Here is a 22242-nt window from a genome sequence, read left to right on the forward strand (position 1 = left end):
AGTCCGAGTCCCGTCAAGAGCGAGCATGAACCCCGTTTGATTCAGTTTCACTTGTGAATCGAGATGGCACGTACTAAGCAGACAGCGCGTAAATCCACCGGAGGAAAAGCTCCCCGAAAACAGCTAGCCACCAAGGCTGCTCGTAAGAGCGCCCCGGCCACCGGAGGTGTAAAGAAACCCCACAGATACAGGCCTGAACAGTCGCACTTCGTGAGATCCGTCGTTACCAGAAAAGCACCGAGCTTTTGATCAGGAAGCTGCCATTCCAGCGTCTTGTCCGTGAAATCGCTCAAGACTTCAAGACTGATCTCCGATTCCAGTCCTCGGCCGTCATGGCCCTTCAGGAGGCTTCCGAGGCTTACCTTGTGGGTCTGTTTGAGGACACCAACTTGTGCGCCATCCACGCCAAGCGTGTCACCATCATGCCCAAGGACATCCAGCTTGCCCGCCGTATCCGTGGGGAGAGAGCTTAGACAGCAGTCCGCTCATATCTATCATAACGGTCCTTTTCAGGACCACCAAATACACCAAAAGAATGCTTGATTACACGATACTGAAAACACTCGGAAAACGAATAAAATGATCACCCAATGATGTTAATTTATGCCTATGCATATCATTCAGTACGGGTAGAATTTCGGTTTTTATATACAGAAACGAATTACACACACTCATGAATGTTTTAGCTCCCATACACATTGCACACAAAGCAAAATATCGGTTAATGGAAACGCATTGCAACCCTAACCTAAATTATATTTATCATGACACACCTATATGCTATTTCAGACCCCCAAAGTGTCAGGCGGGTACGCCCCAAAGTGCCAGGCGGGTACGCCCGAAAATGCCAGTCGGGTACGACCGAAATTGCCAGTCGGGCCAGTCGGGTACGACCGAAAATGCCAGTCGGGCCAGTCGGGTACGACCGAAAATGCCAGTCGGGCCAGTCGGGCCAGTCGGGCCCGAAAGTGCCAGGCGGGTCCGCCCGAAAGTGTTTCTGTGGATAGGGATATAATTTTTTCACGATATCAAGTCACAGCTGTAGTATGCACCTGTCCAGAGCGTATTATATCCGTACTGAGACATGCTACACGCACTAATGAAATAACCCCTAACCCTAGCTAACCCTAACCCTAACCCTAACCCTAGCTAACCCTAACCCTAACCCTAGCACTAGCCCTAACCCTAGTAAATGTGAACGTATCCTAATACTACGTCATGTAGACTATTTGTGTTCCTTATTTATGCATGTTATGTACTACAAAGGCACATACATGATTTATGTTGAACAGCGACCTGACGTATACTGGATCGCCGCTCAAACCTACAAAAGTTTTCTCCCTTACACTACACTATATACATGTGGCAGTCACATATATTTGTGTAACTGTCAACCGAACAATAAACTATACAGTGTATATAGTATTTGTTATAAGTTATAAGTTATAAGTTATAAGTATTAGTATTAGTATTAGTATAAGCATTTTGTTATTCATTAAATGATTGATCTTGCGTGCGTGCGTGCGTGTAAATGTATTAATTATGATAATGATTCGATTATACAACATAAACATGGAATGTAGCTGCAGTTTGTTTTCATCATATTTGCAAGCATTCTTTGTGTTATTTGGTGGTCCTGAAAAGGACCGTTGATGAAGAAGCGTGGGTTGGAAATTTACTTTCCAGCAGACTTCTGGGTTTCTTGGGGAGAAGGACAGCCTGATGTTGGGGAGGACACCACCCTGGGCGATGGTGACTCCGGACAGAAGTTTGTTCAACTCCTCGTCGTTCCTGATGGCCAGCTGCAGATGTCTGGGGATGATTCTGGTCTTCTTGTTGTCTCTGGCGGCGTTACCTGCCAACTCAAGAACCTCAGCGGCGAGGTATTCCAAAACGGCAGCCAGGTAGACTGGGGCTCCGGCACCCACGCGCTCGGCATAGTTGCCTTTACGGAGGAGACGATGGATACGTCCAACGGGGAACTGAAGTCCGGCCCGGGAGGATCGGGACTTGATTTGCCCTTGACTTTTCCGCCTTTACCACGTCCTGACATATTGGTAGTTTTATCGAGATGCAACAACACACGAGTAACGGAAAACACAGTCACTCAGTCTATTTAAGCGGACCCATACAAAGCAACTGGCCGCCGACCGGATCGAAACGGGCATTTTGCCGCGAAGGTTGTCTTCTCCGACGTCCGCGCGCTCAAAACCCCGATCCGATCCCATCCCTCGCTGCATAAAAAGAATGCCGCGAGTTTTTTTCTCCACAGTCTCGCACTGCTTGAATATCAACATGCCACCAAAGGTTAGTTCTAAGGGAGCCAAGAAAGCCGGCAAGGCAAAGGCCGCACGTGTCGGCGACAAGAAGAAGAAGAGGAGGAGGAAGGAAAGTTACAGCATCTACATCTACAAGGTGTTGAAACAGGTGCACCCCGACACTGGTATCAGCAGCAAAGCTATGTCCATCATGAACAGCTTTGTCAACGATATCTTCGAGAGAATCGCCGCTGAGGCATCCCGTCTCGCCCATTACAACAAGCGATCCACCATCACCTCTCGGGAGATCCAGACCGCTGTCCGTCTCCTCCTCCCCGGTGAATTGGCTAAGCACGCCGTCTCTGAGGGTACCAAGGCCGTCACCAAGTACACCAGCTCTAAGTAGACAGTTCACCTACGGACTTCTACTTACTATCCAACGGTCCTTTTCAGGACCACCAACTCTCACAAAAGAACACTTGAAACACGATGAAAACAAGTAATTACACTAAGCAAAACAGAACAAAACAAGTAAAGACACAAATAGGAGAGAGAAAAACCGACACCTATTAGCGTAAGCCCATTGTAATGATTAGTATCTGCACACATTCCTTACACACAATAATGTTATATTTACCCATTTTGTGACATACACAACTCGTGCAGGAGTGTCGGGGAGGGTGTGGGGTAGGGTAGGGTAGGGCATCCTCATGATCATCATACATGACTGAAATTAATAACCTACTAAACGTAAATAATTGACTTTTATTTTTGCTATTTGCAGAAATATACCAGTGGTCTGTGATAAGTCAGTCAGTCAGTCAGTCAGTCAGTCAGTCAGTCAGTCAAGTCAGATCAATCAAGCAAACGACCAGTCAAATAAGCAATGTTTACTGAAGATTTCGTTTGATTTGATTTGATTTGATTTTGATTTGATTTGATTTGATTTGATTTGAGATTTGATTTGATTTGATTTGATTTGAGATTTGATTTGATCGTGCGTGCGTGCATGCGTGCGTGCGTAGAATGCAAATAAAATAGTGACGATGAGTTTTTCATAATATCAAGTTATCAAGCATTCTTTTGGGTATTTGGTGGTCCTGAAAAGGACCGTTGAGAGTGTTGGTGAAAACACAAGGTTTTCAACCGCCGAATCCGTAGAGGGTACGTCCCTGTCGTTTCAGGGCATAGACGACATCCATGGCAGTGACAGTCTTCCTCTTGGCGTGCTCGGTGTAGGTGACGGCATCACGGATGACATTCTCAAGGAAAACTTTGAGGACACCACGGGTCTCTTCGTAAATCAGACCTGAGATACGCTTGACACCACCTCTTCTTGCTAGACGACGGATGGCTGGCTTGGTGATACCCTGGATGTTATCACGCAAAACCTTCCTGTGACGCTTGGCGCCCCTTCCAAGACCTTTACCTCCTTTACCACGGCCTGACATGTTTACTCTGAGAGATTTCCAGACAGAATGCCCTCGGAAGGAGCGAGTTTCAGTTTATATAGGAACGCGCGGACCTCTGAGAAGACAACCAAGCATAAATACAGTTGATTTTACGTTAAAACTAGCATAAGAAAGGCAGAAACACGTTTTTCACATAGCAGCTACCAATTAACACTAGTGTTTTTCTTACGTGTGACGTTCATTACGTTTTATTGTCTCCTTTTCAGTTATTACAAGTAATTGCCCCAGCCGATGCCAAGAGTTTATACATTAACATCACATCTGTGAAGACTCGCTCACTGAACCAAGTCAAGTGCGAACGACAACGAACGCGAAGGCAACCAATCAGGATAGCCGTTTATCGACCAATCAACGGCTTCCCCGCGCAAGTCCGAGTCCCGTCAAGAGCGAGCATGAACCCCGTTTGATTCAGTTTCACTTGTGAATCGAGATGGCACGTACTAAGCAGACAGCGCGTAAATCCACCGGAGGAAAAGCTCCCCGAAAACAGCTAGCCACCAAGGCTGCTCGTAAGAGCGCCCTGGCCACCGGAGGTGTAAAGAAACCCCACAGATACAGGCCCGGAACAGTCGCACTTCGTGAGATCCGTCGTTACCAGAAAAGCACCGAGCTTTTGATCAGGAAGCTGCCATTCCAGCGTCTTGTCCGTGAAATCGCTCAAGACTTCAAGACTGATCTCCGATTCCAGTCCTCGGCCGTCATGGCCCTTCAGGAGGCTTCCGAGGCTTACCTTGTGGGTCTGTTTGAGGACACCAACTTGTGCGCCATCCACGCCAAGCGTGTCACCATCATGCCCAAGGACATCCAGCTTGCCCGCCGTATCCGTGGGGAGAGAGCTTAGACAGCAGTCCGCTCATATCTATCATAACGGTCCTTTTCAGGACCACCAAATACACCAAAAGAATGCTTGATTACACGATACTGAAAACACTCGGAAAACGAATAAAATGATCACCCAATGATGTTAATTTATGCCTATGCATATCATTCAGTACGGGTAGAATTTCGGTTTTTATATACAGAAACGAATTACACACACTCATGAATGTTTTAGCTCCCATACACATTGCACAATAAAGCAAAATATCGGTTAATGGAAACGCATTGCAACCCTAACCTAAATTATATTTATCATGACACACCTATATGCTATTTCAGACCCCCAAAGTGTCAGGCGGGTACGCCCCAAAGTGCCAGGCGGGTACGCCCGAAAAATGCCAGTCGGGTACGACCGAAATTGCCAGTCGGGCCAGTCGGGTACGACCGAAAATGCCAGTCGGGCCAGTCGGGTACGACCGAAAATGCCAGTCGGGCCAGTCGGGCCAGTCGGGCCCGAAAGTGCCAGGCGGGTCCGCCCGAAAGTGTTTCTGTGGATAGGGATATAATTTTTTCACGATATCAAGTCACAGCTGTAGTATGCACCTGTCCAGAGCGTATTATATCCGTACTGAGACATGCTACACGCACTAATGAAATAACCCCTAACCCTAGCTAACCCTAACCCTAACCCTAACCCTAGCTAACCCTAACCCTAACCCTAGCACTAGCCCTAACCCTAGTAAATGTGAACGTATCCTAATACTACGTCATGTAGACTATTTGTGTTCCTTATTTATGCATGTTATGTACTACAAAGGCACATACATGATTTATGTTGAACAGCGACCTGACGTATACTGGATCGCCGCTCAAACCTACAAAGTTTTCTCCCTTACACTACACTATATACATGTGGCAGTCACATATATTTGTGTAACTGTCAACCGAACAATAAACTATACAGTGTATATAGTATTTGTTATAAGTTATAAGTTATAAGTTATAAGTATTAGTATTAGTATTAGTATAAGCATTTTGTTATTCATTAAATGATTGATCTTGCGTGCGTGCGTGCGTGTAAATGTATTAATTATGATAATGATTCGATTATACAACATAAACATGGAATGTAGCTGCAGTTTGTTTTCATCATATTTGCAAGCATTCTTTTGTGTTATTTGGTGGTCCTGAAAAGGACCGTTGATGAAGAAGCGTGGGTTGGAAATTTACTTTCCAGCAGACTTCTGGGTTTTCTTGGGGAGAAGGACAGCCTGGATGTTGGGGAGGACACCACCCTGGGCGATGGTGACTCCGGACAGAAGTTTGTTCAACTCCTCGTCGTTCCTGATGGCCAGCTGCAGATGTCTGGGGATGATTCTGGTCTTCTTGTTGTCTCTGGCGGCGTTACCTGCCAACTCAAGAACCTCAGCGGCGAGGTATTCCAAAACGGCAGCCAGGTAGACTGGGGCTCCGGCACCCACGCGCTCGGCATAGTTGCCTTTACGGAGGAGACGATGGATACGTCCAACGGGGAACTGAAGTCCGGCCCGGGAGGATCGGGACTTGGATTTGCCCTTGACTTTTCCGCCTTTACCACGTCCTGACATATTGGTAGTTTTATCGAGATGCAACAACACACGAGTAACGGAAAACACAGTCACTCAGTCTATTTAAGCGGACCCATACAAAGCAACTGGCCGCCGACCGGATCATTATTGAACCTGTACACAACAGACAATTGGAGATGAGCGTTAGAATTGGTCGTTAGTGTGCCATGTTTGTTGTGAATAGGGAGAAACAGGATGATGTGGTCAGGCATGATGGCTTGTGTCTCTGTAGATATAGCGTAGACTGATGCTCATGATGAAATTCTCTTATTTACAACCCGTAGTGCTGTAGTTGGAATATCACTGAGTGCTGCGTTAAGGAAGGTAGGAACAAACAAACAAACAAACAAAAAAAACCAAAAAACGCCATCCCAAGAAATCCATGGAGGGGTGTTGAAATAAGGGAAGTAAATCTGTTTCTTCCCGGGTGTATATAATGAATAAAAAGATTGTGGTGCTACATAGGAATGCTTGCGCGTAAAGATGGAGAAGGACAGACTGGGGTTTCAGTTTACATCCTACACCCGTTCACGAAATCGAAAACGCACATCAGCCGCCATGCACAGTACACATACACCTAAAATAATCCCTTTTGAACAGTGTCAGTACACTGTTGGTGCACGGTTTTTCACATGCATGTACGGTGGCAGAAAATCTACGTTCTCTAATAAAACCTCCAAATTCGTCAATTCAAGCATACAAGCTCTGTGGGAAAATAAATTTCCCAGAACTACTTTATATCACCGACGAAGGCCGCAACAAATTCTCATTTGTGTATAGTGTTTTTTCATTCATGACAACTGCGGTTACATTTGTCAAACATGGCCACGCGGTGATGGATAGGGAGGAATTTATTATTATTACAGGATGTTTATATAGCGCACATATCCAGGCAACTAGTGCATGCTCAAGGCGCTGGTATTTTTCCCGCGATCATTGGATGTCAATCTCAAAGGCACATCGTATTATCAATATCAACTCCATGGGGAGGATACAACGTGTTTTTGTAGTGTAGTGTTTTTGTTTCAACGAAGAAACAAAACTTTCAGCTAAGGGTGGAGGGAACGTTCTGACCAAACACGTATATCTTTATGTATATCGAATTATCCAATAATAACTGTGTTAGTTTGTTTTGGCCTCAAACACTATGGAAAGTGAAGATGCAATGTTATAGCAAATGACGAGAAGCGTAGTGATATCATGTGTGATATTGTGAATGGAAGGGAAGGCGAGATACCGCACCCGACATGGCACGGGAGAGATGACGGACCTTGCCAAGATGGTGTTTTCACACACAGGTATATAAATGAGAAGCGTGATCACATGTAGATAAACAACAATTTAAATTAGACGAAATAACCATACGGATAGGAGGTTTCTTCTTCCATGTACTTGGCACAAGTTCACACTCACGAACAGACAAATGAAAGTATACCACCTTAACATGTCTGATTAAAGGGCCACAGCGATTAATGTTTCCAGCCAACAGTCTAATTACAAAATCCTCATGGGCGGATCCAGGAATTTTGAAAGGGGGTGGGGGTTTCAGACCCCCTGAACCCTGGACCCCTTCTGGATCCGCCAATGAGGGTGGATGCCTTTCAGATGCTGTTATTTCAAAATATCCCCTACAGTTCTTGTCTGATTGTAATAAAGTATCCCAGCAGTGTAGGTTTTTTCAGATTTTCAAATGTTTGGATGGTATAGTGACTGATCCCATTTGATCCTATTTCTGTGTTTTTTACCTCAATATTTCATGAAGTTAAAAATATGATGTCTATTACGTTTACTATGATATCAAAAACACACATTTGATATATACATCTGTGCATAAATTAAGCACCACCCTATATGTTTACCAATTAATTTTGTCTGAAATGAAATTCTAAACTCTTTCCAAAAAATAACCTTTATAATTTAATTGAGCAAGCATTTAACATTTCGAAAACAAAAACCTCATTGAAATTACCATGTATTTTAATTAGGATAATTGCCTATATTTGAAACAGGTGTTTTTCTGTCCTTAAACAAGTAACCTTATTTTGAAAAGTGAAAGTAATAATTGATTGTTGTGTGACCTATATATTCGTTATTTATTGTGAATGGGTGAAAGTTTGTAAACTAAGATTTAGGAAAAGTTACAGTCAAACTAAAAAAAGGAAAATTGTAAAATGCAGTAAAAGTTGCTTTACAAACAAAACAAACAGATTTTAGCTGTAATTATCATTATCTGGCAAGGGGACGTGTTTATTCATTACAATAAACTCAAAATCATAAAAAAAATTATTCCAAAATCTTATTAATGAGGCCTTTTTCAGTTTTTGTCAATTAGCAATCTGAATTGGTGGAAAAAAGTCTGAATCTTTGACATTCGGCTTGTTCCTGATTATGAATAATTAAAGCTTACTTGATGTGTAAATGTCATCTTGGTATATAACAGAATTGGTATTTTTAGTCAAAACTTAATTTAATTGTGTAGTTTGAGCAGGAGAGGAATAGTTAGTTTGAGTAAAAATTCAGTCCGATCACATTTTCATCAACATATTCTTTCATAAAGCATAGAATAGGTTATGGTATTTGTAACACTGTCAGTGGATAAAGCTTCTTTAACTACAGGTTGATTAAATTGATGGCAATACCCTAACCTTTCTGAAGCATCACATCTTATTTTCAAAATAGGGTGGTGCTTAATTAATGCACAGGTGTGAATCCATAAACTAAACAACCCCACTTTGCCATTGCTAAAACAAATCTGAAATTTTACTTACGTACTTAGGTCTATACAGTTTTTAACTTAGTACACAGATAATGCTTATATATATTTCTTATGTAACAATGAAGTTCGATCCGTTCGTATCCTCAGTGTCGTCCCATAAGTTGTTTTCTTCAGACATTCAAACTTGCATGCAATACAGCGATTACTACTCTCTTGCTGTAACCCTTGTTTGGTGGTAAACCTACACATGTTATTTGTCATCATTCACTTGATAGTCAGTTAATGAATTTATAACAGGTATAATTAGTGATAACACCACTCAGATTACCCGACAAAGGTTCCCATCAGGTTAATGAAAACTCAAAAACATAAAGCATCTATAATCCTGTTTTGATCAAAGTGAACATCGTACAAACAAGCATGCAAAGTGTCTGATCCTAGTAAGAATATTTCTGTGTTTCTTATTTGTTAACATAGTTAACTATTTTTCTGGCTCTAAAAGGCTTTTAAATTGACTGTACAGCTTATACTTTGAACTTTCTTTATTTGTACTATTCCAGGACTGTATATACAGGTCAACTGCAACTTGTTTAAACATTTGAAGAAACTGGGATTCATTACCAACACCTTGAAATAACCAAACATAACCAAATCCATATGAAAACAATTACGCACAGATGAAACATAGTTATCATAACCACAATTATCGTAATACATTGGCATATCATAAGCTTTTTGGAATTCTTTGTTGATGCATATTTACAAGTTTAAGTAAGTATTTTATGAAATTGTGCATTTATAGCCATTGGGTAATGTCCACATTCACCATAAACAATTATATTTGGTGTTTGGGGACCAACATAAAACCATTTCTCATTTCTCACTTAGGGTCCACCTCTTCTAAAAACAACAATTTGAGTTTTCTCTAGATTAACTGTCAATATTAGTATTCTGATCAAAGTATTTCTGTACAAATGTGAAAACCATCTCGTTAGTGTATGGGACAGGTTCATTATATCAGTGGGTAAGACTAGGTTGTAATCACGGTCACGCCTGATTGATTTGTCTGACAATTGGGACATCTAACTTTTTAAACCATGCAATTAGTTTGCCAGGTGTGCTATCTTGGGTGACCAATAGGATACACCAATGTGAAAAACCTGAAACGATAGATCACTTTTTCGTATATTAAACTGTTAAAAGACACATGACATGGAACAGGATTCTTTGTCAGCTGCAGATGAATGGCATCTCATTTCTTTATGTGGATATTGATGGATACATTCCCCGAACAAGGTAATAACCTGATATTGTTGCTAAAGCTTTAGTGTGTTTTGATTTTAATATTTGCATTTTGTCTTAATTTATTTGTTATGGCATTCAACAGAATCGGGTTTTTTTGGCCGTGAAGTGTAATGAGACAGACAACATACACTAGGTCATACTTAGGGCGTACGTGAAATATGATTCACGTTGGAAATCTATAAGATGTCTATATATTACAGTCATGTTATAAGTTCACTAAGTATAAGCAGACTGTGTGTATTTTATTAAATTTCAAAATGCATACAAATATGATAATAAACTCATTAGGATTATAAGACAAAATATAAAGAAATACATTGGCTTCGTTATTTCAGTCCTAACATTGTTTACCACTGGCAGACGGTTCAACTTAAAACAGAAAGAGAATACAGACACTTCCTATGGAGGTGAGACTGGAAGACGGTACTGTCGTCAGTGATCACGGTACTGTCGTCAGTGATTTTCATTCTGTGCTTAGCAAATGGGAAAGTGACGTTTTGAGGCTGTATTCCGGAACAGACGGCGACGACTACGACAACCGTTATCTAGGTGAGGTGAAGCATGAACTAGCGATAATGCTGCGCAGCACGAGGAGAGCGCTCTCAACACACTGATATAACGTGAAGAAGTGCGCAGAGCTGACACCGGGCGAAGAACGGTAAGGCAGAGGGTGTAGACAATATCAAAGCTAAAGCTCTTAAAAACGACGCCTGTATTGAGATACTGTATAACCTTTTCACCAAATGTTTTGATAGTGGCATCACTCCAAGTGCATGGAAACAGTCGATCATTAACCCTTTAGTGAAAAGTGACACCGATGTGCGTTCACCTCGAACCTATTGAGGGATTTCCCTATTATCTGTACCCTGCAAGATCTATTGTGATGTCCTCAATCAACGTGTCTCATATTGCCTGGACTCTAGTAACATGTTGTCAGATTCTCAAAACGGATTTCACAAACACCGAAGCTGCTTTGATAACGTATACAGTTTGTACACACTGCTGAAGACTAGGCTGCATTGTAAGCAATCAACTCATACTTGTTTTATCGACCTTAGAAAAGCTTATGGTTGAAGCTGCTATGTGCAGGGATCAACGGGAAGATGTTTTTTACCATACAGTCTCTCTACCATAAAACCTCTAGTGCAGTACGTGGCAATAACCTTATGACGCCATTCTTTCAAGTGTCAACGGGGGGTGAGGCAAGGCTGCACCCTGTCCCCCACTCTGTTCTCCCTCTACATCAATGACCTGGCGGAGGAGATTACCAATCTCAATGACGGTGTATCTGTAGACAAACTCTGTGTCTCCATATTACTGTATGCAGACGATATAGTTCTACTAGCCCCAAGTGAAGACAAACATCAGTGGATGTTGGACGTGGTGACACGGTGGTGTGCTAGATGGCGTCTGAGTATTGACACGGATAAGACAAAGGTTGTGCACTTCAGACGGGTTAACAGTGATAGATCTAATTATCAGTTTCGATGCTGCAACATGGCCTTATCATACAGTGACTGTTATAAGTACTTAGGACTGTGGTTTGAGGAAGACCTTGATAAAAAGTTCACAGTAAAGGAGATCGCAAAAAGTGCTCTGTCTCTACTCATCACCAAATATAGACAGTGTGGAGATATGGCATATGATGCGTTCACAAAACTATGAATCAACTGCAGCCTATCTTACTCTACTGTGCAACTATTTGGGGACTATATGGACATCGTGAAATAAGTAACATACAAAACAGAGCTGGTGGTTTCTTCCTGAGTGTACCTCGTAATGCGTCTAACTGTGCAGTTCAGGGTGAACTTGGTTGGAGGACTTGTCTCACTCAACAGCAGATAGAGAGTTTTCGTTGTTTTGTCAAGTTGTATCATATGTCAGAGGACAGACTTACCAATAAGGTGTTTAGGTGGTCCATGAATCGAAAAGGTTCTTTTTCTTTTAACCTTGTTAAATTGGGTAGACAGTGGCTGTTGTATGATACTTTGTTATCGCCGACTTCTGGTATTAATTGTAAAATATCAGTCATTAAACAACGTTTATGTAGATTAGATGAGGAAAAGTGGTTTTCAGAGCTTTTGGATGACGTAGGCAAGGCTATCGGTAATAAGTTACGCACTTACAGGTTGTTTAAAAAAGATTGTAGACCAGAACTGTATGTAAGATATATTATTTCTAGACATAGGCAAAGTAATCTAAGTAAATTACGCTGTGGTATCTTACCTCTTAATATTGAAATTGGATTTTATAGCAAACCCCCTACACCCATAAATCAAAGATTATGCCCCTTTTGTGATTCTGCAGAGTCTGAAGCCCATTTTCTTGTAAATTGTGCTTTTTACCATGATCTTAATATAGATGAATTTAGTTTTAGCCCAGATGATAGCAATCATTTGAAATTTATCATGGTAATGAATACTACTGAAATCAAGGTTCTTAAACTTGTAGCATATACTATTAACGATTTATGCTACAAGAAGAAGGCAGTTACATTCTTAATATATTTTACCTATGTACTATTTTATATATGTCATGAACACAATCGTCCAGATTGTATATTGTACATTTTTTTAGTTAATTTATGTTAGTAGTGTCTCGTAAGCCAGTGTTATGGCTGGGTCATATGTGTTATCTAGACATATGAAATATAGTTTTACCTGTAACATATCATGTGACACTTTCACAAAATATACTTCTGTCTGTCTGTCTTAAAATGTTTTCATTTGTTATCAAAATAATGCCATTTAATACAACATTCAGATTGACTAGTAGTGAACCCAAGCCCACTACTCTACCCAGGACCCCCCATGTACTTAGTTAGCCTTACTTTCAAACAATGCTATTATATCGGGTGAATTGTGCACTGCACCATGCAGGTCTTGTACCTCACTGCCAAAATTGAGACAACAGGTATGACCAATTAGGATCAATTAGGTCTCATCAATAAGTTGGTAACTAATTTGCTACTGGGACAATTTGGATCAATTAAGCACTATTTTGTTTTTGAAGAAACCAAATTATTCATCACAGTCTACTTAATTTTACAAAAAAATTCAAGATTATCAAGTGAAAAAGATTTAATCTTTATTGATCAGTCTATACTTATACTATCAATTGCGCATGAGGCTGGCGGAGCAGAGGTAACGAACCAGTCATGAATTCTGGGATATCATCCGGGTACTCACGGGAGAAAAACAATAACAAAAGCAACAGCCAGTCCACGGAAATTGCTGTGGATCAGTGGCCCTTTAACAGGTATTCGGGTAAGGGACCATTTGTAAATTATGGGTAAGAGTTCCGTACGTTGGGCCTACCCCCCCACACCTAATATTTTCAAAAACTACAAAGATATACAAGTAATGAAAAGTACCTTATAAAATATGTGTGTGCGTGCGTGCGTGCGTGCGTGCGTGCGTGCGTGTGTTACGTAAGGAAATCTTTCCAATTTATGGCTAGGGGCCCGGCTCATGATGATGATTTTTAAGGAGAAGCATGTACAAAGTGACACCCCCTGCATATGATGTACAAAATCAATTACCCCTCCTATCTCCCAAGAACAAATGGTAGCCCCCCTAAAATTCTCTCTCTCTCACTCACTCACTCACTCACTCACTCACGCACTCACGCACTCACTCACTCACTCACTCTCCTTATGTGGCTATATTTGTATAGTGTCATTTTAATTAAAATGCATCAGTCCGTGCACATTCGTCTCTTCTGAAGCAGAACTTTAAAACAGTTCACTGTTTCTTCACCAAACTACTCACATAGATAGGTCTGGTGGTGGTGTACTTGTGCCTTTTGGAAGTTTGGGAATTCTGAATAAAATATTTTTTTGTGTTGACATGACAACAAGTTTGGCTTTGACTGAATTTGGTGGTAGAGCTCCTCTCTGGAGCAGAACTTTAAGACCTTTCAATACTCTCCTTCCACTGTGCTATATACAATACAAAACATTGGACATAATCACAATTAGTTGACATATTTATGAAGAGTATGTTGCCATTGCGGGGCATATTGATGACTTTTGTCTTCTTGTTAAGATTCCTCGATTACTCTTTGTTGAAGCCTTGGTTCCTCACCCTGTCTGAGAGTGTGGGTTCAGTTACAAATGGGTGTAAAACCTAGAAGTACTAGAGTTTGTTAGATATTGACAAGGTCACATTTCTTTGCATATGTGATTATGTTCAAGATCAGACAATGGCGGATATATAGATTTGGCATAATCTTTAGATCACTATTTTGGTCTTGTGTTTCTATAGAAACAATGTGGAAATTCTTCAGTGTTTCTACTAAGCATCGAGCTACTTCTGGGCATGTGGGCTAGCACAATGTACTCTCTGTTGCACAGTCAGGCCAGCCGTAACCAGTCAACATGGCGTCAAATGTCATACAGTTGAGATATTCCTGAAACCAGAAGCTGTATGTACACTCAGCCTGATATTTTTGCAGGTGGTTCAGATTCTGTAGTTGGTCCATACATTTCTGTACAACTGTCATCAGTACACCGTACCTGTATGAAATATGGTCCATGTTTGTGGGGAAATTCCCTTCTTCGTGGAATATTAACAATGCTGCATGATGATGATGATGATGATGATGATGATGATGATGATTTGTAGATTTTACGTTTGCTTTCTGATATAATGTGTAGTGCACAATATATTATAGTTCAATACTCATTTGTGGCTATTGGAATGCTACTTGTCACAATTTGGTGTACCCGGTACGTAGTGCTCAACTGGTGCCTTTTGATGAGTTTCAACATATAGTTTTCGTTTGTTTCTTCACAAAAGTTGGACTTTACTGAAATGATGGTCCTTCTGGAGCATAACTCCGAAAACTGTTGAATGCTGCTCTCTCAACTTGCTAAAGAGAACAGTCCAGGTGTTCGGTGATGATTGGGGATTAGTTCTATGTTTTCAACATGACAAGTTGGACTTTCCCACATGTGCTCATTTCAAAGCAGGAACACCAAACTATTGGATAGTTCTGGATCAAACTTGCTGTACAGAAGTAGCAGCTTGGGATTAGCTATTGAAGCTTAAATTCTTGCATAAATAACTATTACCAAGATCCTTACTATTACTAATCTCCTGGGAGAGCCATACAAAACCAAATCCAAATTTGAATAAAATATCTTTTATGTCGGTAGCCCAGGCTTTCCTTCCAGTGATTTTAACATGAAATAGCACTGAACAGACAGCCTATGGGATTCAATTTGGATTAGTCTACACCAGTATTTAACAGCTCTTGACATAATTAAACTGTAATGGAAGTGTGCTACATTCACCTAGAATTAAACTGCTACTAACATTTCTACCAACCCTTAAGAAATGCCTGCAAATTTTACTTTGAAACCTTCAATAATGTTACAATAAGAAGTTCCCCATGCCTTCAATAATGTTACAATAACAAGTTCCCCAAACCTTCAATAATGTTACAATAATGTTACAATAACAAGTTCCCCAAACCTTCAATAATGTTACAATAATGTTACAATAACAAGTTCCCCAAACCTTCAATAATGTTACAATAATGTTACAATAACAAGTTCCCCAAACCTTCAATAATGTTACAATAAGAAGTTCCCCAAACCTTCAATAATGTTACAATAACAAGTTCCCCAAACCTTCAATAATGTTACAATAATGTTACAATAACAAGTTCCCCAAACCTTCAATAATCTTATAATAATCTTACAATAACAAGTTCCCCAAACCTTCAATAATGTTACAATAACAAGTTCCCCAAACCTTCAATAATGTTACAATAACAAGTTCCCCAAACCTTCAATAATGTTACAATAACAAGTTCCCCATGCCTTCAATAATGTTACAATAACAAGTTCCCCAAACCTTCAATAATGTTACAATAACAAGTTCCCCAAACCTTCAATAATGTTACAATAATGTTACAATAACAAGTTCCCCAAACCTTCAATAATGTTACAATAACAAGTTCCCCAAACCTTCAATAATGTTACAATAATGTTACAATAACAAGTTCCCCAAACCTTCAATAATGTTACAATAAGAAGTTCCCCAAACCTTCAATAATGTTACAATAACAAGTTCCCCAAACCTTCAATAATGTTACAATAATGTTACAATAACAAGTTCCCCAAACCTTCAATAATCTTACAATAATCTTACAATAACAAGTTCCCCAAACCTTCAATAATGTTACAATAACAAGTTCCCCAAACCTTCAATAATGTTACAATAATGTTACAATAACAAGTTCCCCAAACCTTCAATAATCTTACAATAATCTTACAATAACAAGTTCCCCAAACCTTCAATAATGTTACAATAACAAGTTCCCCAAACCTTCAATAATGTTACAATAACAAGTTCCCCATGCCTTCAATAATGTTACAATAATGTTACAATAACAAGTTCCCCAAACCTTCAATAATGTTACAATAACAAGTTCCCCAAACCTTCAATAATGTTACAATAACAAGTTCCCCAAACCTTCAATAATGTTACAATAATGTTACAATAACAAGTTCCCCAAACCTTCAATAATGTTACAATAACAAGTTCCCCAAACCTTCAATAATGTTACAATAATGTTACAATAACAAGTTCCCCAAACCTTCAATAATCTTACAATAATCTTACAATAACAAGTTCCCCAAACCTTCAATAATCTTACAATAACAAGTTCCCCAAACCTTCAATAATGTTACAATAACAAGTTCCCCAAACCTTCAATAATGTTACAATAAGAAGTTCCCCATGCCTTCAATAATGTTACAATAATGTTACAATAACAAGTTCCCCAAACCTTCAATAATGTTACAATAACAAGTTCCCCATGCCTTCAATAATGTTACAATAACAAGTTCCCCACGCCTTCAATAATGTTACAGTAAGAAGTTCCCAAAACCTTCAATAATGTTACAATAACAAGTTCCCAAAACCTTCAATAATGTTACAATAACAAGTTCCCCACACTTCAGAACCATAACACTTATAGGTAAAATTACTGCATCAAACAATTTAAAAAGATCATTCACTGTGATATGACCAAAGTTTTTTTGGAAGGAATAGATAGACATGAGTGCTATATTTGCTTTGGATAAGATACATTTTTGTCTTTAGTGCAAACTAACCTTGGGGTGAAAACAATTCCAAGATATCTATAAAATGTAGCAACTTCAATTTGTTTACCTTAAAAAAAACAATGTTCATAATGTTTTACAGGGCCAGAATTGTGGAAAACAATGATCTTAGTTTTAGCTGAATTAATTGTCATACCTGTATGTTTACAAAACAACTCTAGGGCATTGAACCTGTTCTGTAATTGACGTGCAGTGTCAGCACTTCCAGACATCATCTGCAGATATTAGTGCATAAACATTATCCTCATCAATATTGATATTTACGCCATTTCCACCAAATCTTTCCAAAACTGAGAACAGTTTAACACGTTATATTTGGGATTACACTTATTTATTAAAGTACAAATTTTAGTACTTTTAGGGGTTGAGTCCCATCCGGGATTCGAACCCATACCCTCAGAGTCAGGCACCTAATCGCCAGCACACAAAGTAAGCCGCCTAACCCATTCAGCCACCGCAACTTCCACTTCAAATGCTTTTGAAAAATCACACAACAAAATCTACCCTGTTTCCTATGTGAATATATTTCTACAACAGCGTTCAATGAAACTATGTGATCAACAGTGCTGTGTTTTGTGCTGAAGCCAACTTGATCTTTACTACTAATATCAGTATCAGCACACCATTTCTTCAGTCTGCAGGTTAGAATACAGGTAAACTGTTTACAAAGAGAGCCAATATCAGTTACTGGGGTTTTGAGTGGCACCAGCCTTGAACATGGGACCAATTGCACCCCATATCTCGGGAAGTTACATGTACAGAGGATTTCATTGAAAAGCAATGTAAAAGGTTTCAGAGTATATTGTGTAGATGACTTCATAAATTCAGCTGCTATACCATCAGGTGCAGGAGATTTGTTGTTTTTCAGTTTATCAAGGTTAAAGTTCACTTCTTGTTCAGTTATGATATGATTTAAAGCATCTACACACACAGTGTTATGTACAGAGTGTTAAAGTATCTACACACAAAGTGTTATGTACAGAGTGTTAAAGTATCTACACACACAGTGTTATGTACAGAGTGTTAAAGTATCTACACACACAGTGTTATGTACAGAGTGTTAAAGTATCTACCCACAGTGATATGTACAGAGTGTTAAAGTATCTACACACACAGTGTTATGTACAGAGTGTTAAAGTATCTACACACACAGTGTTATGTACAGAGTGTTAAAGTATCTACGCACTCAGTGTTATGTACAGTGTTAAAGCATCTACACACACAGTGATATGTACAGTGTTAAAGCATCTACACACACAGTGTTATGTACAGTGTTAAAGCATCTACACACACAGTGTTATGTACAGTGTTAAAGTATCTACACACAGTGTTATGTACAGAGTGTTAAAGCATCTACACACACAGTGTTATGTACAGTGTTAAAGTATCTACACACAGTGTTATGTACAGAGTGTTAAAGTATCTACACACAGTGTTATGTACAGAGTGTTAAAGTATCTACACACAGTGTTATGTACAGAGTGTTAAAGTATCTACCCACAGTGATATGTACAGAGTGTTAAAGTATCTACACACACAGTGTTATGTACAGAGTGTTAAAGTATCTACACACACAGTGTTATGTACAGAGTGTTAAAGTATCTACACACACAGTGATATGTACAGAGTGTTAAAGTATCTACACACACAGTGTTATGTACAGAGTGTTAAAGCATCTACACACACAGTGATATGTACAGTGTTAAAGTATCTACACACACAGTGATATATACAGTGTTAAAGTATCTACACACACAGTGTTATGTGCAGAGTGTTAAAGCATCTACACACAGTGATATGTACAGTGTTAAAGCATCTACACACACAGTGATATGTACAGAGTGTTAAAGTATCTACACACACAGTGTTATGTACAGAGTGTTAAAGCATCTACACACAGTGATATGTACAGTGTTAAAGTATCTACACACACAGTGATATGTACAGAGTGTTAAAGCATCTACACACACAGAGATATGTACAGAGTGTGGTATATCATAAGTAAATTGCTGACACTGATGATCTGTTGTCAGTAGAGATGAGAAATGGTTGACCAAGTCACTGGAGGCAGTGTCATCAGATATCCTTCCTGTAGTTTTAACAGATTTAAGTAATCTCCAGAATATCTTAGGACTTTTTCCAACTTCCACAAGTTTGGGCTCAAAGTGCTGCATATTTTTTATGTTTTAATTCCTCTAATTCTTTATCCCACCAGGGAGGTTGCTTTTTGATTGTCCTTAGAGTAGATGTATAAAGTGTCTTTGTGAAGTCAGCAGGATTATGGAAAATGTACATAATGTTAAATATTGCAGAGTCAATATTTTCTTTTATTTGATTCAGCAATTGCTCATTGTTAGTTTCCATCAAAGAATGAAAGTGATCCATGAAAGTGTCCCAAGATTCTTGTTTCCATGTTTGATACAGTCACAGTAAGGTTGGCCAGGGTAGGAGTTAGGTTGGTTTATTGGAGCAGCTGTGTGACCATCACTTGTTGGAGATAAGTCATGTTAAGAGAACATGAGATAGGGAAATGGTTTGAATAATCATGTTCGCGGACTGTAAAGTCACTAAGAAAATAAAAATAAATCTGATGATGCAGTCATATACCAGTAAACAACCACTCTGCATCCATTGTTTGTGATACAATGTGTGAAGCCCATATTGCAAAAGCGGCGTAAAAACTCTCTCTCTCTCTCTCTCTCTCTCTCTCTCTCTCTCTCTCTCTCACTCACTCACTCACTCACTCACTCACTCACTCACTCACTCACTCACTCACTCACTCACTCACTCACTCACTCACTCACTCACTCACTCACTCACTCACTCACTCACTCACTCACTGTGTGTTCCCCAGGTGAGTTCCCCATGTTTGTCAGTAACAAATATGCCATTCAACATGTGTATGCTGAAACCTCTGCACAATTCAGAAAGGTTGCCATAATTATTTACACCAGTGTCTTTATGTAATGTTGGGAATTCAAAGTTGTCACCAAAGTAATCATTACTTCCATGTTGTATGAATCATCATAAGGGATATAGTCTAACATCATAAGGGATATAGTCTAACAAATCTTTAGTAATCTTGTGTCCAGCAAGGAGGATAAATGTCTCAGGGTGATGACATTAAATCAAATGGAGGTAGTTTTCAAGTTGGTCAATTCTATGAATCACTGTTTTTATAAATTGTGAACGTCCTGGTGAAATGTAGGTAAAAATAAGAATGGAATCTTTTCCCAAGTTTCATTTAGTGCTCTTTAGCAACAGTAACATAAAGTTGTCAAAATGATGTTCATTCTAGACACATAACCTTTGGTTATCCACACATCTCTAATCAATACAGTAACTCCTCCACTGTGTCTAACAAAACGTTTACTTTGCAATTACAATTTTCAGTACTGAATCCATCTAAATAGACACAAAATTTTGATTTTGTTTCAACAAAAGATTCAACAAGAGCAGCAATATCATTCTGTTTTCAAAAGTCATTCAAAATACTGTCAGCAGAGGTGTATTTATTTAATCCTTCCATGTTCCATGTGATTATATAAACAAAAACATGGCCTGCTCATGATATTTGTTTACTGTTGTTAGCCTTTGTCAGGGTGGCCTCCCCTTGTGAATCTGTAGTTCCGGTGTAGCAGGCCATTTCTTCCCCACCCTTGTTCTCATATCAAAAGGGGGAGATTCTGGCCTAGCCAGGCTACTTCTTCCCCACCCTTGTTCTCATATCAAAAGGGGGAGATTCTGGCCTAGCCAGGCTACTTCTTCCCCACCCTTGTTCTCATATCAAAAGGGGGAGATTCTGGCCTAGCCAGGCTACTTCTTCCCCACCCTTGTTCTCACATCAAAAGGGGGAGTTATGCTGCCCTAGCCAGGCCACTTCTTCCCCACCCTTGTTCTCATATTAAAAGGGGGAGATTCTGGCCTAGCTAGGCTACTTCTTCCCCACCCTTGTTCTCATATCAAAAGGGGAGATTCTGGCCTAGCCAGGCTACTTCTTCCCCATCCTTGTTCTCATATCAAAAGGGGGAGATTCTGGCCTAGCTAGGCTACTTCTTCCCCACCCTTGTTCTCATGTCAAAAGGGGGAGATTCTGGCCTAGCTAGGCTACTTCTTCCCCACCCTTGTTCTCATATCAAAAGGGGGAGATTCTGGCCTAGCCAGGCTACTTCTTCCCCACCCTTGTTCTCATATCAAAAGGGGGAGATTCTGGCCTCACTCGGCCACTTCTTCCCCACCCTTGTTCTCATATCAAAAGGGGGAGATTCTGGCCTAGCTAGGCTACTTATTCCCCACCCTTGTTCTTATATCAGAAGGGGGAGATTCTGGCCTAGCTAGGCCACTTCTTCCCCACCCTTGCTCTTACATAAAAAGGGGAGATTCTGGCCTAGCGAGGCTACTTCTCCCCACCCTTGCTCTTATGAACCGACAGTAGATTTGACTTATATTTTGGTACACATTTTTGCTAAATAGTCCATTTTTGCCTCTGACTTGGGTGTAGTGATTTGAATGCATACATGTTTGAATGGCATATATCTCTAAATCCATCCGGCTCTTGCCGCCATTCCTATGAAGACACATTGCATTAGTTCTTCATCTGTCCACCATAAGATGTAAACATTCAATCGCACATTTGATGGGTAAATAAGATGTAGTATACACAGGTTGCTTGCTCTCTTATCATGCTGTTTATTATCTAATATTTGTTGTATTTATGTATAAATGTAATGGAACATTATTCACATAAGCTTAATATACAGACAAACTTTATGGATAAACAACTTCTTTATTCGGCAGATGCGACATTACCGAATAAAGAAGTTGTTTATCCATATATGTATATTACTCTCAAACTTCTGGCCACTCAAAGAAGTCACATAAGCTTGTTTACTAATCCATAATCACTTGGGGTGAATGAAATATGATTCAG

General features: G+C 39.8%; 5 protein-coding genes, 1 long non-coding RNA gene and 1 pseudogene across 7 annotated transcripts; 3 read left to right on the forward strand and 4 right to left on the reverse strand.

Moving 5' to 3' along the window:
• Nucleotides 1-785: 785 nt before the first annotated feature.
• Nucleotides 786-2053, reverse strand: LOC124268869 (annotated as a pseudogene).
• A 194-nt stretch (nt 2054-2247) lies between these two features.
• LOC124268817 (histone H2B, gonadal-like) lies at nt 2248-2715 on the forward strand. Its single transcript, XM_046703833.1, has one exon. It carries the CDS (start codon nt 2248-2250, stop codon nt 2662-2664), a length of 417 nt encoding a protein of 138 aa, XP_046559789.1. The 3' UTR covers nt 2665-2715.
• Nucleotides 2716-3348: 633 nt separating this feature from the next.
• Nucleotides 3349-3721, reverse strand: LOC124268821 (histone H4-like). Its single transcript, XM_046703836.1, has one exon. It carries the CDS (start codon nt 3707-3709, stop codon nt 3401-3403), a length of 309 nt encoding a protein of 102 aa, XP_046559792.1. The 5' UTR covers nt 3710-3721; the 3' UTR covers nt 3349-3400.
• Nucleotides 3722-3746: 25 nt separating this feature from the next.
• LOC124268823 (histone H3-like) lies at nt 3747-4689 on the forward strand. The gene is made up of 2 exons (XM_046703837.1): nt 3747-3755; nt 4161-4689. The coding sequence occupies exon 2, from the start codon at nt 4161-4163 to the stop codon at nt 4569-4571; it is 411 nt and encodes a 136-aa protein (XP_046559793.1). The 5' UTR covers nt 3747-3755; the 3' UTR covers nt 4572-4689.
• Nucleotides 4690-5574: 885 nt separating this feature from the next.
• Nucleotides 5575-6171, reverse strand: LOC124268819 (histone H2A). The gene has a single exon (XM_046703835.1). The coding sequence runs from the start codon at nt 6154-6156 to the stop codon at nt 5776-5778; it is 381 nt and encodes a 126-aa protein (XP_046559791.1). The 5' UTR covers nt 6157-6171; the 3' UTR covers nt 5575-5775.
• A 1195-nt stretch (nt 6172-7366) lies between these two features.
• Nucleotides 7367-13521, forward strand: LOC124268826. Of its 2 annotated transcripts, none has more exons than XM_046703840.1 (2): nt 7367-7454; nt 10513-13521. In XM_046703840.1, the coding sequence occupies exon 2, from the start codon at nt 11839-11841 to the stop codon at nt 12766-12768; it is 930 nt and encodes a 309-aa protein (XP_046559796.1). In that variant the 5' UTR covers nt 7367-7454; nt 10513-11838; the 3' UTR covers nt 12769-13521. The 2 variants fall into 2 exon arrangements, with proteins under 2 accessions (XP_046559796.1, XP_046559797.1); XM_046703841.1 differs by having other exon boundaries at nt 10656-13521.
• Nucleotides 13522-15767: 2246 nt separating this feature from the next.
• On the reverse strand, nt 15768-16921 carry LOC124268888. Its single transcript, XR_006896365.1, has 3 exons — nt 16739-16921; nt 16197-16512; nt 15768-15857 (listed from the first exon to the last, which is right to left on the reverse strand). It is a non-coding gene; the product is annotated as an uncharacterized LOC124268888 (long non-coding RNA).
• Nucleotides 16922-22242: the final 5321 nt, after the last annotated feature.

Source organism: Haliotis rubra, unplaced genomic scaffold (assembly GCF_003918875.1).
Source record: "Haliotis rubra isolate DU_JTF1 unplaced genomic scaffold, ASM391887v1 Scf140, whole genome shotgun sequence".
Lineage (NCBI taxonomy): Eukaryota > Metazoa > Mollusca > Gastropoda > Lepetellida > Haliotidae > Haliotis > Haliotis rubra.